This window comes from Chiloscyllium plagiosum, unplaced genomic scaffold, assembly GCF_037043375.1.
Source record: "Chiloscyllium plagiosum isolate Xiang-an unplaced genomic scaffold, Cpla_swu_hap1 HiC_scaffold_4, whole genome shotgun sequence".
Lineage (NCBI taxonomy): Eukaryota > Metazoa > Chordata > Chondrichthyes > Orectolobiformes > Hemiscylliidae > Chiloscyllium > Chiloscyllium plagiosum.
The window spans coordinates 78,951,066-78,969,859 of record NW_028270142.1 but is presented as its reverse complement, the minus strand read 5'-3'; the positions used below and the strand labels follow the sequence as shown (position 1 = coordinate 78,969,859).

General features: G+C 41.2%; 1 protein-coding gene across 1 annotated transcript in view; it reads right to left on the bottom strand.

Annotated features, from left to right (window-relative positions):
- Nucleotides 1-604: 604 nt before the first annotated feature.
- Nucleotides 605-18,794, bottom strand: part of oprk1 (opioid receptor, kappa 1) — a 46,082-nt gene continuing 27,892 nt past the window's right edge. The window contains exon 4 of the mRNA XM_043688326.2: nucleotides 605-2,575. Coding sequence (XP_043544261.2) covers nucleotides 2,052-2,575 — 524 coding nt within the window. The 3' untranslated portion in view covers nucleotides 605-2,051. The remainder of the gene's footprint in view (nucleotides 2,576-18,794) is intronic.

Sequence of the window (18,794 nt, the reverse complement as noted above, 5' to 3'; positions counted from 1 at the left end):
GTGAAATCAACATGGATGACATGTGGTTGGAGGGTCCCAAGACAGAACATGAGGCGTTCTTCATTTGGCATCAAGTGGCTTGAATTTGGTGGTGGTGGAGGAGAACTCACACGTCCTTGGCGGAGTGGGAGGGGGAGTTGAAGTGGTCGGCCACAGGGCGGAGGGATTGTTCACTTCCTTCATATAAATAAAAGTGCCTTAAATAGTATTTAGAATCATGCTCACTATTAGTCCTCCTCTATGCAGCCATGGGATTGGAAGCATGGAGAATTAGAAGAAATTGATGCTTCAGAGTATTATTTTACTTGTGTGAGGAAGTGTTGACTAATTCACTGAGATGACAAAAATAAGCATTTTATTTGGTTTTAAGTGTAAGCCCTCAATACTGCAATTGGCTGCAAATAATTTATATGATAGACTGATCAATTTAGTTTTACTTTTCCCAAGGAAAGTTAGTGAGAATAAGAAACCTTTAAGAACTTGAAATTTTGATTGTTAAAAAAAAAAATTTCTCCATCTCTAGTAAAATAAACATTGTGTGGTTCTTCACATTCAAATTAAGTATCAAGAAAATGTATTTCAGGAAAAAAGCTACAAGTTATTCCAAACTCTCTTTTTATTTAATATCAATTTCACAAACATATTCAAAATCAAGACAACACCAATTCCAATACATGACTGACTACATTTCTGAAAATATTTACATACATCAAAATAGTGAACAGTGTGCAACACCAGGGCAAAATAATCTGACAATTTTAAATGCAGCACAGGTACTGTTCTGAGCACCAGAAAATTGCCAACAAGAACTCGGTGAGTGAGGTTACGTAGCACAATTTGATTATTTTTCTTCAATTACAATAGAAATATGTCAATATGTAAACATCTTACAATATGTCAGTAGCAAAGATAAAACATTTACACGTTCTAATTTTTCTTTAAATTCACAGTCACATTTTAAAACAGCAATTAATAACATTTTAATAAAGATAAATATTTCCGTGGACATAATTTATGCAATAGTCAAAAATTTGTGATTTCCTTTCTGATTGGCAAGTGAAGATCTTTGTCATGAGTGTACTGTTGTAAAATTGATTCCAGTAAGCTTTCTGTTGCATTTTATTTAACCTTTCTATTGCACATCGCTTGTCAGATTAAGGACTTTTGGCTTCTTGATTTAGACTTAATTGCCTCTTCCAAACCCCACTTCATTGCCTCAGTCTCAGTTCTGGAATATAGTCATTTACATTCAGACTTGTCTTTGAGCGATATGTTTGTTAAATGAAATTTTACATCCTAACCGCAGCTCACGATAAAAGTCTTTTGCTCTTAAAACTTTAGTATGCAAATTTGTTTTACAAACAAAAGCATTTTGGTCTTGGTTTGCAAGTAGAACTATTTTTTCTAAAATGACATTCCACTTACTGTTATTGGACGCAGTACTTTCAATTTGTATTTATTTTATATAATTGAAATACTCAACATCTTTTATGTAAAAGCATTGATAAGTTGGTAACAGCACATTTTATGACACCTATAATTTTGTGTATGATTGACTGTAGAAAGCTTCTTTTAATCTGATTTTAAGATTTTCACAACATATTTGAAATTGTTTCAGTTTGCAGAGTGTCAGTTGGTTGTTGCTATTTTACAATGAGAGCACTTTTAGAAAGTAAACTTTGGAATTATATAACCAATGTATCCAAAGTAGCATAGTCTGCCACGTTAATTTGCCATACTCAATCGCCCATTGAAATGGGAATGTAAATGCAGCACTAATTCAGAATCAATGCTAATTATCTAGCTTAGATGCTAAATATGTTATTTTGTGCCAAAGAATACTAAAATGAAACTCATTTTCCCATGCATACTGATCAGTTGCTCTGTTGAGTAAATATCAAAGGCCAAATCAGTGCATGTATTATAATGCTAAATAGACCTCATTTTCTTCATCCAAAGAAGAATTAAAGTTCAGAAGTAATTTGAGTCACACCTAAATCCTGAAAGTCATCTCTTGCTTGGGGTGCCAGAGATGACATTTCCACTGCTAGTCATACTTCCCGGTTTGCATTCCCGACACTATTGCGGAACAATGCATTGTGTGTGGTGTTCCTTACTCTGCTGCTGGTCTGCAATTCGAGCTTCATCCCTGAGGAACAGCAAAAATCTTTGAAGCACCTTTTAAAATTTTCATCCAGAAAAGCATAGAGAATGGGATTAAGGCTGCTATTGGTATAGCCAAGAGCTACTGAGAAATAATAGCAGGCAGATACTACTGTAGTTTCAGGCACATCTGTCAAAGCTTTGACTAATACAAAAATGTGAATGGGAGTCCAACAGATGATGAAAACTGCTACAACAATGAGGACCATACGTGTGATTCGACGCAGGTTTCTGTCTTTCTCTCTGGAACCAGATAGCAGCCTCACACTCTTTAAACGTAGAATCATCAGACTGTAGCATGCTGAGATGATGAGAACCGGGATAACAAAGGCAAAGATAAAAACACAGATTTTCAGTACTGTGTCCCAGTACCAGTAGGGTTGAGGGAATTTCAATTCACATTCGACGCTATCTATTGGATACAAAAAAAGTCTGCAGTTATGATGGCATCTGAAATCAAAACTATTACAACTAAACCTTATTAACTGAGATTTTAAATGATAAATTTAACTCCCTTGAAGGACCCTTTAATAAAAATGTCAATTTACTGAATAGTCCCCAAATAAAGAAATTATCAACAACATCCTCATTTTTTTGTAATTGTTGAGAGGGACAAGTTCCAATTCACAGGAAAAAAACAGCCATGAAGAACTAAAGTGATAAGAGACAGCATAAAATGAAAAGGCTGACAAAGATGGAAAGAACAGCATAGAATTTACATAATGGGAAAGATATTGAGACCAGCAAAGGGCCATAAAGCAGCTTTATACAAGCTACTGAAAGGGATCATATGAAAAGAAACTTGCAAGGAACATCAAAGCTAAGAATAAAAAGATTTCTCATAACATAAAGTGGGTGGTCAAGAGCCATGTTGACCCACTAGAGGCTGAAATTCGGGATATTATCAATCACTGTTGGAAAGTGGAGTCAGGTTACACTGCCTTAGTATTTAAGGTAGAAAAGGAGGACAGCTTGCTGGAAGCCCTGAGGAAATTAATAGCAGACCAGGGACAGGGACTATCAAAATGAACATAAGTGAAACATTGACAGTGAGGAAATTAATGGAACTAAAGGGAGATGAATCCTTAGGATCTAATTGCTTCCATCCAAGGGTATTAAAGGAGGTAGAGAAGTGTGTGGTAGGTGGCCTAATCAAAATCTTTCCCAGATGCAGGAGTTCTCCCTCTGGATTGGAAAACTGCACTTGTCACCTGGCTTTTTAAGAAAGGTGAAAAAGGAAAACTAGGAATTACAGACATCTGTGGTGGGAAAATTATTGGAGTCCATTATCAAGGATTGGATAACTGAACACCTTGAAAAGTTTCAGCTAATCAGGGAGAACCAGTATAGACTAATGGTAGGTAAGTCATGCCTGATCAACCTCTATTTTTTTTTGAAGAGATAACTAAAGCAAAGAACACAAGAATATTTATGGATACTGTTCAAAGGGAGTTCCAGAAAAAGTCCAATATAAGAGATTTAGCTAAGATGGAAGCCTGTGGAATTGAGGGTAAATTACTGACATGGTTAATAAATTGGTTGAGTGGCAGGCACCAGGAAGTTGGAATAATTGCCAATTATCAAACTGGCAAGATGTGACTAGTGGTATCCCATAAAGATCTGGGCTTCAGTTATTTATGTTATTTATTAATGACTTGGATAATGGCATAGAAAGTCATATCTTCAAATTTGCTGATGACACAAAGTTAGGTGGCTTTGTAGATAGTTTAGGTGATAACATAAAACTACAAAAAGGATATTGATAAACAAGGTAAATGGGCAAAATCACGGCAGACAGATTTCAATGTAAGCAAGAATGAGATTATTCATTTTGGACTGAAGAAGGATAGCTCAAGGTACTTTCTAGATGGTATGAACTTATATCCAGTGGATGTCCAAAGAAATTTGGGGGTTCAGGTACCTGGATCTTTAAAATGCCACAAATACGTGCAGAAAATAATCAAAAAGCTACTGGAATGTTGACATTTATGTCTAGATGACTGAATTATAAGAATGGAGAAATTATGCTGCAATTGTACAAACTGCAGTACATCATAGGATTACAAGAATGATACTTGAACTTCAGAGGTTAAGCTTTGTGGACAGAAGACGTAAACTAGCCCTCTTTTCTTGAGAATTTGGAAGGTTAAGGGGTCAGCTGATTCAAATTTTCAAGATATTAACAGAAAACACAGGTAGATAAAGATAAACTATTTTTACAGGTAGGAGATTCTAGAACTAGGGGGCATAGTCTAAAATTGGAGCCAAACTGTTCAGCAGAGATGTTAGGAACCATTTCTGCAGATGAAGGCTGATAGAGATTTGGAACTGTCGTACACAAATGGTAGGTCAGTTTTAAACTTTAAATCTGAGATAGACTTTTTTTTAAGCAAAGGTAATAAAGGATAGTGGCCAATGACAGGTATATTGAGTTAGGTTACTGTGGAGGAAAATCCGCTTCCCTGTCCACCCACAACATGGCCACAAAGAACATAAGGAACTATGTCTGCCTAAGCCACAACAGAAACTACCCAGAGTGCCTCAGCCTTGACCAAACAGGCTTACAAAGGCACTAGGCAGCAAACAGGAGATGACTCAAGCCACTCCAGACTGGGGAATACACTTCCTGAGACAGCCTGACTGTAGGTTTTGGATTAGTGGTGCTGGAAGAGCACAGCAGTTCAGGCAGCATCCAAGGAGCTTCGAAATCGACGTTTCGGGCAAATGCCCTTCATCAGGAATAAAGGCAGTGAGCCTGAAGCGTGGAGAGATAAGCTAGAGGAGGGTGGGGGTGGGGAGAAAGTAGCATAGAGTACAATGGGAGAGTGGGGGAGGGGATGAAGGTGATAGGTCAGGGAGGAGAGGGTGGAGCGGATAGGTGGAAAAGGAGATAGGCAGGTAGGACAAGTCCAGACAAGTCATGGGGACAGTGCTGAACTGGAAGTTTGGAACTAGGGTGAGGTGGGGGAAGGGGAAATGAGGAAACTGTTGAAGTCCACATTGATGCCCTGGGGTTGAAGTGTTCCGAGGCGAAAGATGAGGCGTTCTTCCTCCAGGCGTCTGGTGGTGAGGGAGCGGCGGTGAAGGAGGCCCAGGACCTCCATGTCCTCGGCAGAGTGGGAGGGGGAGTTGAAATGTTGGGCCACGGGGCGGTGTGGTTGATTGGTGCGGTTGTCTCGGAGATGTTCCCTAAAGCGCTCTGCTAGGAGGCGTCCAGTCTCCCCAATGTGGAGGAGACCGCATCGGGAGCAACAGATACAATAAATGATATTAGTGGATGTGCAAGTAAAACTTTGATGGATGTGGAAGGTTCCTTTAGGGCCTTGGATAGAGGTGAGGGAGGAGGTGTGGGTGCAGGTTTTACAGTTCCTGCGGTGGCAGGGGAAAGTGCCAGGATGGGAGGGTGGGTTGTAGGGGGGCGTGGACCTGACCAGGTAGTCACGGAGGGAACGGTCTTTGCGGAAGGCGGAAAGGGGTGGGGAGGGAAATATATTCCTGGTGGTGGGGTCTGTTTGGAGGTGGCGGAAGACAGTAGACTTACTAGCCGTCAATAAGCACAACTGCTCCAAAGCCCTAAGGGCAGCCTCACTCCTTACACATAATGGAACTCCACAAAGAATGTTCAGACTGAAAGGCACCAAGGTACCTCGCTTGCGAACTAACCACAATGGAAGCCCATTGATGCCTGGATGAGAAAGATTGGCACCTATTCTCACAGAGGATTGGAATCTCCTAACTCAATCACAGACTGATTGCTGCTACCAGACAGCTGATTGTCCTCCCATTGATTATGTTTTATTCTTGATTGTACTGCAATTCACACCACATTATTGTACCCCTATAAAACTGCCTGTGCTCACTGCTCGAGGTAGAGAACCCTTGGTCTACCCTGTACAGACGGTCAGTTCTATGTCAGCATCGTCAATTTCTCTTCCAGCAATGTTACTTGTAATAAACAACTTGCTAATTTCACCTGTTCCATGTTTGCTTAGTCTCTGTTCAATTGGGTAACTTCTCCAACAGTTTGATGTAGTCGTCAGGTCCTTTCTCTCAACAGGGTAAGCAAACTTGTCTTTTGAAAATTATGCTAAATTTGGACCTGGTGGCTAGCTCTGCCACAGCGCATGATACCTACAATGGAGGTGGCTGACAAGACAGCAGGAAAGACCGCCATTCAAATTTCTTGTTCTGGGAGATCCTGTGAACAGGGGTAATTGACAGGAGCCCTGCTGTTTTGTTTGTCTGTCTTGTGTTTCTCCTGTATTGTCTTATCTGTTTGTCCTGTTTGCTTCTGTGTTTGTCAGTGCTACAGTCTGTTCTTTATTCCCAGCTCACACCAGAGGTCAAATGAGGTTGCAGGACCCCAAACCCTTGACAGAAGGACCGCCCTGGGGACAAGTCTAAGTCCTGAAGAAGGGTTTATGCCCGAAACGTCGATTCTCCTGTTCCCTGGATGCTGCCTGACCTGCTGCACTTTTCCAGCAACACATTTCCAGCTCTGATCTCCAGCATCTGCAGACCTCACTTTCTCCGACAAGTCTAAGTTGTCCTGCTGAGGCAGAGGTCCACGGACACTTGACTTTTTCAAGACAGTACCACTCACATTTGGAGAATAAGGTAGGGAATACCTGGTCACCAGCCAATATTGTTTGGGAGCAGTATAGGGACGGTAGGTACGGTGACTCTTTGTGGATAAGATACTAAATAAATATTTCATATCAGTATTTACTGTTGAGAAGAATATGAAAGCTCGAGAATTTGGAGAAATAAACAGTGATATCCAGAAAAGTGTCCATTATACAGAGGAGGAGGTGCTTGATATCTTAAAATACATAAAGGTGGATAAATCCTTGGGACAGGATCAGCTGTATCTGGGAACTTTGTGGGAAGTTAGGGAAGTGATTGCTGGGCCCCTTGCTGAGATACTTATATCATTGATAGCAAGGACATGGTGTCAGAAAACTGGAGGGTGATTAAAGTCGTGCCATTATTTCAGAAAGATGTAAGGAAAAGTAAGCAAACAAGAGACTAGTGAGCTTGATGTCAGCGGTAGTTGTGTTGTTGGAGAGGATTCTGAGGGAAATAATCTGCATGTACTTGGAAAGACAAGGACTGATTAGGGATAGTCAACATGACTTTGTGCATGGGAAATCATGCCTCACAAACTTGATTGAGTGTTTTTAAAGAAATGACAAAGAAGATTGATGAAGGTGGATGGTGTCTATATGGACTTTAGCAAGGCATGCAACAAGGTTCTGCATGTTAGATTGGTCAACATGGTTAGATCACATGGAATACAGGGAGAACTAGACATTTTGATACAAAATTTGCTTGAAAGTAGGAGATAGAAGGTGACGGTGGAGGGTTGCTTTTCAGACTGGAGGCCTGCGGCCAATGGTTTGCCACAAGGATCAGTGCTGGGTCCATTGCTTTTAATCAGTTATATAAATTATTTTGATGTGAATATAGGAGGAATGGTTAGTCAGCTTGCAGATGACACCAAAACTGGTGGTGCAATGGACAGTAAGTAAGGTTATCTCAGAGAACAACAGGACCTTGATCAGATGGGCCGAGAAGTTACAGAGAGAGTTTAATTTAGATAAATGTGAGGGGTTACATTTTGGCAAGACAAATCCAGGCAGGACATATACACTTAACATAGGGTCCTGGGGAATATTACCAAAAAAAGAGTCCGAGGTTCATGGTTTGTTGAAGTTGGAGTCACAGGTCGACATGTTTGTGAAGGCGGCTTTGGGTACACTTGTCTTTATTGGTCAGTGCATTGAGTATAGGAGTTGGGATGTTATCTTGCAGCTGTAGACCAATTTTGGAAAGCTGCTTTCAGTTCTGGTCTCTGTTCCAATGGAAAGATATTGTTAAACATGAAAGTATGCAAAAAAGATTGACAAGGATGTTGTTGGAGTTGGAGGGTTTGAGTGATAGGGAAAGGCTAAATAGACTGGGGCTATTTTCCCTGAAGTATCAGAGGTTGAGGGGTGACCTTATATATATTTATAAAATCATGAGGGGTGTGGCTAGGGTGAATAGTCAAAGTCTTTGTCCCAGTTTAGGGAAGTTCAAAACTAGACAGCACAGGTTTAAGGTGAGAGGGACAAGATAATAAAAGGGACCTAGGGGCAATATTTACATGCAGAGGGTGGTATGTTTATGGAATGAGCTGCCAGAGTAGATGGTGGAGGCTGGTACACTTACAACATTTAAAAGGCATCTGGGTGGGTATATGAATAGGAAGGGTTTAGAGAGATATGGGCCAAATGCTGGCAAATGGGATCAAATTAATTTAGGATATTCATTTAGAATAATTTAGGTTGTCATGGGTGAGTTGGACTAAAGGGTCTGTTTCAGTGCTGAACAACTCTATGACTCTACGTGGATGCCCCTGATGTTGATCTGGAGAATGAGATCAAAGGCCCAGATGTGAACATTAAAGGATCCAAAGTTGGCATTGAGGGGTTTAATGGAGGAGAAAGTGAGGACTGCAGATCAGAGCTGAAAATGTGTTGCTGGAAAAGCGCAGCAGGTCTGGCAGCATCCAAGGAGCAGGGGAATCGACGTTTCGGGCATAAATCCTTCTTCAGGAATGAGGAGAGTGTGCCAAGCAGGCTAAGATAAAAGGTAGGGAGGAGGAACTTGGGGGAGGGGCGTTGGAAATGTGATAGGTGGAAAGAGGTTAAGGTAAGGGTGATAGGCCGGAGTGGGGGTGGGGGCGGAGAGATCAGGAAGAAGATTGCAGGTTAGGAAGGCGGTGCTGAGTTCGAGGGTTGGGACTGAGACAAGGTGGGGGGGGAGGGGAAATGAGGAAACTGGAGAAATCTGAGTTCATCCCTTGTGGTTGGAGCGTTTCAGAGAACACCTCTGGGACACCTGGGCCAACCAATCCAACCACCCCGTGGCTCAACACTTCAACTCCCCCTCCCACTCAGCCAAGGACATGCAGGTCCTTGGACTCCTCCATCGCCAGACCATAGCAACATGACGGTTGGAGGAAGAGCGCCTCATCTTCCGCCTAGGAACCCTCCAACCACAAGGGATGAACTCAGATTTCTCCAGTTTCCTCATTTCCCCTCCCCCCACCTTGTCTCAGTCCCAACCCTCGAACTCAGCACCACCTTCCTAACCTGCAATCTTCTTCCTGACCTCTCCGCCCCCACCCCCACTCCGGCCTATCACCCTCACCTTAACCTCCTTCCACCTATCGCATTTCCAACACCCCTCCCCCAAGTCCCTCCTCCCTACCTTTTATCTTAGCCTGCTGGGCACACTTTCCTCATTCCTGAAGAAGGGCTCATGCCCGAAACGTCGATTCTCCTGTTCCTTGGATGCTGCCTGACCTGCTGCGCTTTTCCAGCAACACATTTTAAGCATTGAGGGGCTTAATGCCAAAGAAAGCAACCTGAAGTTTTCTATATGACTGTTCATGATTAAGTAACCAGAGTGTGATTTGAGTCTCAAAGACCCAAAGGTGAAAAGTGACTATGATATTGATCTCCTCTCTGCCAATGTTGAGGATGTTATTAAAAGATGCAAGGTAGATGTAGATGTTTCTGAAACTGATATCAAAGGTTCTAATGGACGGTTTCAAACGCTTAAATTTAGAATTCCTAAGTTTGGAATGGATGGAGGACAAGTAGAAGGTTCCAGTGTGAATATTAATGGAAACTGGAGATGTCAGGCTAACTGTTCCAAGGATAGAAGGTGATGTTAGTGTATCTGATCAGAGGATCTGGTAAAATCAAAGGCCTTAAACTTAAATTTCAATTTTCCAGTATCTCAGAACCCAAGATCGAAGATTTAAACTAAAATTCATTGCCACAAAAGCCACAGTAGATGTGGATATCCCCGATGTTGTCTATTAAAAGAATCAAAAGTTCAGCACAGCAATAGGCCCTTCAGCCCTCGAGGCCTGAGCTGATCATCATGCCATAACTAAACTAAAAAACAAACGTTTTGCCCTTATTCAGTCTGCATCCTTCTATTCCCTCCTTGTGCATGCAACCATCCAGATGCCTCTTAATATCGCCATCCTTCTTGCCTACACCACCTATTCTGGCAGTGCGTTCTCGGCTCCTACCATTTTCTGCATGAAAAACATCCCCCCCCACAACTCCCTTAAACTTGCCCCCTCTTCCCTTGAATTTGTGCCCCCTTGTAGTCGAAACTCCAACCCTGGGAAAAAGCATCTGACTATCCATCCTATCTATGCCTCTCATAATTTTCTAGACCTCTGTCAGGTCTCCTCTCAGCCACCATCTTTCAAGTGAAAACAATCCTAGTCTTTTTAAGCTTGCCTCATAGCTATTGCCCTTGAGACCAGGCATCCTGGTGGACCTTCTCTGCATTCTCTCCAAAACCTCCACGTCTTTCTGGTAGTGTGGCAACCAAAATTGCACGTAATACTCCAAATTCAGCCTAACATGGTTTGTCAACTGTTGTACGCCATGCCCCACCCAATGAAGGCAAGCATGCCATTTGCCTTCTTAATCGGTTTGGCCACCGATGTTGTCATTTTTAGAGAACTGTAGACCTGCATATCCAAATCCATCTGTATGTTAATTTTCCAAAAGGTTCTGACATTTACAGTATAATTCACACTTAAATTTGATCCTCCAAAATGCATCACTTCACAGAGGGTGGTGGTTGATGGGAAATGTTCACCCTGGAGTTCAGCTACTAATGGTGTACTGCAAGGATCTGTTTTGGGGCCACTGCTGTCATTTTTATAAATGACCTGTATAAGGGCATAGAAAGATGGGTTAGTAAATTTGTGGATGACACTAAGATCGGTGGAGTTGTGGATAGTGCTGAAGGACGTTCAGGTTACAGAGGTTCATAGATAAGATTAGATTAGATTACATTACAGTGTGGAAACAGGCCCTTCGGCCCAACAAGTCCACATTGACCTGCCAAAGCGCAACCCACCCATGCCCCTACATTTACCCCTTACCTAACACTACAGGCAATTTAGCACGGCCAATTCACCTGACCTGCACATCTTTGGACTGTGGGAGGAAACCGGAGCACCCGGAGGAAACCCACGCAGACACGGGGAGAATGTGCAAACTCCACACAGTCAGTCGCCTGAGGCGGGAATTGAAGCTGGGTCTCCGGTGCTGGGAGGCAGCAGTGCTAACCACTGTGCCACCATGCCGCCCACAGATAAGCTGCAGAGCGGGGCTGAGAGGTGGCAAATGGAGTTTAATGTGGAAAAGTGTGAGGTGATTCACTTTGGAAGGAACAATAGCAATAAAGAGGACTGGGCTAACGGTAAGATTTGTGCTAGTGTAGATGAGCAGAGAGATCTCGGTGCCCATGTACATAGACCTTTGGAATTTGCCAGCCAGGTTGATAGGGCTTTTAAGAAGGCGTATGGTGTGTTAGCTTTGATTGGTAGAGGGATTGAGTTTTGGAGCCACGAGGTCATCTGCAGCTGTACAAACTCTGGTGCAGCCGCACTTAGAGTATGGTGTACTGCTCTGGTCACTGCCTTATAGGAAGGATGTGGTGGCTTTGGAGAGGGTTCAGAGGAGATTTACCAGGATGTTGCCTGGAATGGAGGAAAGGCTGAGGGACTTGAGGCTGTTTTCATTGGAGAAAAGAATGTCAAGAAGTGACTTAATTGAGACATATTAGATAATTAGATGGTTAGATAGGGTGGATTGTGAGAGCTTTTTTTTCCTCCAATAGTGTTAGCTAGCACAAAAGGATATAGCTTTAAATTTAGGGATGATAGATAAAGGACACATGTCAGAGGTAGTTTCTTTACTCAGAGTTGTAGGGGCGTGGAATGCACTGCCTGCAACATTAGTAGACTCACCAACTTTAAGGATATTTAAATGGTCATTGAATAGACATATGGAAGAAAATGGTATAGTGTAGGATAGATGGACTTCAGATAGATTCCACAGGTCGGCGCAACATCGAGGGCCAAAGGGCCTGTACTGCGCTGTAATGTTCTATGTTCTATGTTCTATTTGCCTGGATTAAACTCCACCTGCCATATCTGTGCCCACATCGCTAATCTATCTATGTCCTGTTGTATCCTTTCACAATCGTCTGCACTATCAGCAACTCTACTAATCATCGTGTCATCTGCAAACTTACTAATCAGTCCACCCACATTTCTGTCCAGATCATTTATATATTCCACAAACAACAGAGGACCTAAGACTGATCCTTGTGGAACACCATTAGTTGCTGGTCTCCACGCTACCTTTTGTCTACTATGTCCAAGCCAGCCCACTCCAAATCTCATGTGATTTTAGTTTTTGTACTAATCTGTCATGTGGGATTTTATCAAATGCCTTACTTAAACTACATTCACAGCCCTTCACTCATCAATTGTCTTTGTTACCTCTTCACAAAATTTAATCAGGTTGGTGAGACATGACCTTCCCTATACAAAACCATACTGCCTATCACCAACCAGTCCATTTTCTTCCAAACATGCATATATCTTGTCCCACAGAATCTTCTCTAACAGCTTGCCCACCACAGATGTCAGGCTCACCAGCCTATAATTTCCTGGATTATCCCTGCTTCCTTTTTTAAACAAGGGAACAGCATTGGCTAATCTCCAGTCCTCTGGAACCTCGCCTGTGGTCAAAGAGGATGTGAAGATACCTGCTAATGCCCAGCTATTTATTCCCTTGCCTCTCACAGTAACCTGGGATAAATACCATGTGCCACCAGGGACATGTCTACCTTAATGCAATTTAGGATATGCAAGACTCGCTTCTTCAATATATTTACATTCTCTGGAGCATTAACACACTCATTCCTGACCACATCATTCATGTCCTTCTTCTTGATGAATATGATATAGAGTACTCATTAAGGATCACTCCACTTCCTGTAGGAATAAGTGGGATTATTTCTTATATTAGTCCCATTATCTGCACATTTTGCATTATCGATGTACAGCGTCCTGTCCTACCACCCATCAAGAGGAAACTAGAAACCAATAACTTATAACTTGAAAGTCAAAGCGGGTGGCTAGTGACATCAGCTCACAGCTTGCTTTCTGGACTGTCATTTTGTGCATCCAGCAGAAAGCATATCAGGGCACACTGACGGGCCCCAGCCACACCACTCGTACCATCCGCATACACCAGCATCTGACACCTACCAGTCTCTCAGGACCCTTAATGGCATCTCTTTTATCTTCTCACTGGATACTTCTGAGCTTTACAGTTGTCCTTCAAGGTTCACTAGAACTGGATCTGAAATGCTGCTACAGGGAAACTTTGCCTGCAGGGATATCTGTTTCATGGATTGGACCAGGCTGCATTTTATAGCTGTTCACATGCTCTCTTAACATTCATCTCATCTTGAGCCTACCTGAATGTTCATACTATCCTTGCTTCCAATACCGTGCTTTTTTGGCATTTCCCCCTTCAAAGCCAGAGATATCAGGCTACGGTACTTCAGTCTTAACTTGCCATTTATCACAGACACAAAGCTTGTCCTGGTTGTCAGCAGTATGCACTAAAGTTAAGGGAGTCAGCTTTCAATCAGATGGTGTCACCATAGTAAGTCAAGGGCCATCTCCAAAATCAATCCAGAGGTTTGGGCATGATCAGAGTAGTCAGAGTCAGGTCATTTGATTATACAAGGTAAAGAGCTGAATGGCCACCAGTCATCTTGGCTCCTTCTACCCCTACTGTGGGCTGTTCACTTCTAGAATGAGAGAAAGGGAGAGATTGATAGAGATGAAAGGCAGTGACACAACAATTAGTGCTGGTGTTGATGGGGGAAAGTTGGTGAAGGGTGCCAAATAAGTGATTTGGTCATCCCTCTTCTGTACTTCCAGGTGCCTGTTTGCAAAATGGGCTGCCAATTTGCCCTTATCTGCCAGGGCAAATTTCACAACCCAAGCTGTACAATACCAGTGCTTGCCCAGGTGCACAGAGGGCTGCAAAGGGATTTTAATCTATTCCAGAATATCTCAGCAGTGACAAGATCTCCCAGGTACAGAGAGGGGTAGAATCAGGTTAGCATCAGATGTCAGGAGTGCCATATGGTTAGGGGAGTTGTTTGTGAAGTGATTCTGGGACAATAAGTGTGCTAGGCCTCATGGAAAGGAAAGCTCTCTGAAATTCAGTGAAATTGACACTTACCTAAAAGAAACAGTCACCCCTAAGTAATTGAATGCATGTATAACTTTGACTTAATTAACAAAGTGGAATCTTATTGGAAAATACATCATTTCCTGTAAGAAGACCATTTTGTGGCATCTTTGTATATTGTAGTGAATTATATTAAAAATCTTCAACTAAAAAAAGTAGTCAAGTTTGTTGGATGGATGCATTATTGTGGTTAGGTTTCATAAGTCAAGCTTAGTTATTGACCATACACAAATAATAAATACAGAATTTCTGTTTTGTCTTCAGCTTTTCATGAAAGTATTCATCTGTTGCAATTTATAATCTGTTGAAAATGATTTGGACTGCAATTGGCATCCTTATTATTTGAGTGTGAAGAAACTGAACGGAAATATACTTTTTGTGAGCAGATGTAAATTGAACATTTTTATAAAGTTTCCTTCAGAAACACTATTTGATACACTTCATATACAAAGGTGACAATGTGAAAAACTGTCTTTCTCCTATTTATTTTCCTTTCAAAGAGGTGGCTGACATTTGCTGCTCAGTTGTAAATGACATATGTTGAAGTTGTGCTACCTACCCAAAATTTCTCGCCTAGTCAACTTCAAAATATTGTGTTTCAGATCCTGTTGCTATGGAAACATGAATAAATTTAGACATACAGACTTATAGACCAGTGTCTGTAATGTCACAGGTGTCTGAATCTAGCTGTTTATACTCTCACTGTTTTTGTCACGAAAAGAGTTACTCATAAATTTTATATTTTCACAAGGAGTAAAAATAGTTTGTGTATTCCTGTTTGCTTCCATGAGTAATTAAATGGTTTACTTAATCGAACAATTGACTTTGGAGCATGCCTTCCTCTGTTAGACAAGCTAAAGAAACTGTAGAAATGAGTATCTGTTCCATAGCACAGTGTTCCACATTGAATCCACAATCTATATTTTCATCAAAATTAGCGAATAGAGGAAAATGTATCACCTAGTACATTATTATGGAACATTGATTAGATTGAATGAGCATGTGCTCAAATTCTCAAGGTGCAATGCCAGTGGTCGTTGCTTTTAAAGAGAGTGCAATATTGTAAAATGAATCCTTCAGTATTTGTACAGCAGCAGTTTATGAGCCCATATCTAATATAACTGTTACAATGCTAACATAGGTATTAAGGGTTCAATACTTTTAATTCAAATTACTCAAAAATAGATAAAATATTTTTGCTTAAATCAATTGTAGCTACATATCTGTCACTGTGACTTGCATTTATGAATATTATTAACTTAGACTGGAAATGATTGATGTTTCATGCTGCAATTTCTTTGGAAAATCAGTTATAATGATAACTAAAGCTTAATGGCCACAAAAGCAATGCTAACTCCATAAAAAAGGATTTTATATAACCATCAGTGCAGCACAGCTTTATGGGGAAGAAGGCATAAAAAAAACAATGTGTGCTAATCTTATCTAAAGTGAATAACTGCTATACTCCTAACACGTTAATATATGATTAGGCTAATTCTGATTTTATTTTTGACTTAATTATGTGTTTGAAAATGCCAAGTGGAAGTTTTTAACATCATGTATTCTTGATGTGAATTCAGCCTATGAGTGAGCAATCCTTCTAAGTTAAGTTTCTATTTCTCATCTAGGAACACAGAAGCATAGGAAAATAGGAACAGGAATAAGTCATTTAGGCAATTAAGTCTACACCACCATTCAAAGCAATCATGGTTGATCAAGCATTTCAATGTCTTTTATCCACTATCGCCATCCCCCTATCCACTGCAGGTAATCAAAAAAGTCTCCATAAGCATTGCCACCTTCCATAGTCCTCACGAATAGAGAATTCCAAAGATTCACAACTCCGAATTAACAAAAAGACTTTCTCTTCAACTTGGACCTAAGTGGCATCTCCCATATTTTCAAATTATACTCTAGCTATAGATTCTTCAGTACGGACAAACATTCTACCTGCACTAACCTTAGAGTCATAGAGTTCAACAGCTCATGCCAACCAAAATGTCCATCCATGCTAACCCCATTCCCCAGCACTTGGCCCATATCCTTCTAATCCTTTCCTATCCATGTATTTGTCCAAATGCTTTTTAAATGTTGTTAATGTACCCGCCTCAATAGCTTCCACTGGCAGCTCATTCTGTATGCGTACCATGCTCGGTGTAAAAAAGTTGCCCCTCAGGTTCCCTTTTATTCTTTTCTCTCTAACCTTAAACCGATGCCCTCTCGTCCTCGATTCCCCAACCCTGGGAAAAAGGCTGAGTACATTCACCTTATCCATGGTTGTCATGATCTCATACACTTCTATAATATCCCCTCTCAGGGGATAACTGACATACCAGTTGAATAAGGGCACAACATTTGCTGCCTTCCAGTCTTCTGGGACATCAGCCGTGCCTAACGATGATGCAAAAATACCAGCCAGGGCCCCTGCAATCTTTTCTCTAGCCTCTTGCAGAGTTCTTGGATATACCTGGACCAGGAGATTTATCCACCTTCAAACAACACCTCCTGTATTGTGATATGGACTGGCCCCAAGATATGACCACTAACTTCCTTAATTCCCACCTTATCTAACCCTTTACTTATTTTATTAGTTTAAATTAAATCACGTTTTATATATTCCTTTGTCAACCATGGAAAAATGGCATTTTTTGAGTTTTAGTATCATGAAGAAATGCATAATTCCTCTTAGTAATGTAATAGTTCTTTGAAGACTAACTAATGTCTATGCACAACTATGCCTTTTTAAGTCAATCCCCTCTAAACATTCTACATTTCACCTTAAAATTATGATCCGTTGTTAATGACTCTTTGACTAATTGGAACAGCTGCTTCCTCTCCATTCTGTCCATGGCCCTCATAGCTTTATGCACTTAAATCAGGTACCCCTTCATACTTCTCTACTTTAAAAAAAAATCTATGCAGCTTCTTGCCATAGCTAAAATCCTCCAGCCCAAGTAACATCCTAGTGAATTAATGTTGGTACATTCACATCATTCCTAGAATATGGCAGCCAGTACATTTGCATCACACAAAAGCCAGGCAATGACCATCTCCAATAAGAGGCAATCTAACCACTTCCCCTTGACATTCAATCTGTTACCATTACCGAGACTCCACTATCAACATTCCGGGGCTTACTATTAACCAAAAACCAATTGATAAAGGCAAATATCCAGAATGCCTTCTTAACTATTATTAAGCAGTCCTGCTGACTTCAGGCATCTGTGGACAAGCACCGTAAATCCCTCTGTTCATCTAAACAACTCTCTTGTCTTGTTACTTCTTCCCAAAGTGCATCACCTCATTCTTTCCTTGGTTAAATTTTACCTGTCATAATCTGCCCATCTAATCATTGGTCTACATCATCCTGTAACCAATGACCTTCTTCGTCAATGTTTACAAGCCTGCTAATCTTCATGTTATCTACAAACTTACTTCTCCACTCTCCACCCCCAACCCCACCAATGTCCTTATTGATATTGTTTATACATATCACAAACAATAAAGGACCCAGCATTGATCCCTGTGGTATACCACTGCACACTGGGCTCCAATCACACAGTCAGCCTTTTATACCAATAAACAATTTTGGATCTTTCTTGCCCAGTTACCTGTCTCCTATGTGGGACCTTGAAATAATTTGATAAAATCAATTAAAAATGACATCAACTGCCATACCCTTATCTTCGCACTTAATCACCTCCTTGAAAAACTTGTTAGACATGACCTCCCTCTGAAAAAGCCATTCTGACAATTCCTGATCAAACCTTGTCTCTCAAGGTGATTAAGTCTATCCTTAAGAATGCTCTCCCAATAGTTTCCCTACCAAGGTGATGTGAGATTCACTAATTTCTAATTCCTTGGTTTATACTTGACAAATGGACCCACATTAGCTGTCCTCCAATCTTCTGGCAACTCCCCTGTGACCAGACAGGAATTAAAAATTTGGTTCAGAGTCCCCATAATCTCCACCTCTGCCTCCCAAAGCAGCCTAAGGTACAATTCATCCTCACCTGGGAATCTGTTCACTTTTAAACCTGGCAAATCCTCCAATTCTTCACTCCCTATGTCACACTGCTCAAGAACCTCAGTATACCTCTTACCAAACTTTGTATATACTCCTCTAGCTTAACTCCTCCTTCTCCAAAGTAAAGTTCCATACTCTACCAAGTTCTCCAGCTCCACACGCAGATTGCTCCTCTGGTCTCTATGGCCACTATTCTTTCCCTGGTTATCCTCTTTCCCATTTCCTTAAGGAGTTTCTTGGGATTCTTGGTAAACCTGCCTGCCAGAGTTTTTTTCTTGCCCCCTCGCAACTCTCCTAATTGTTTCCTTAAGTTTCCACCTGAGCTTTCTATACTTCACCATTAAAATGCTCCCTTTGCACCTACTAAATGTCTTTCTTTCTTCTTATACATCCTGAATATTCCTAGAAACCCAGGGTTCTATGGAGTTATGCTATAATATTTCACTCGAGAGGGAACA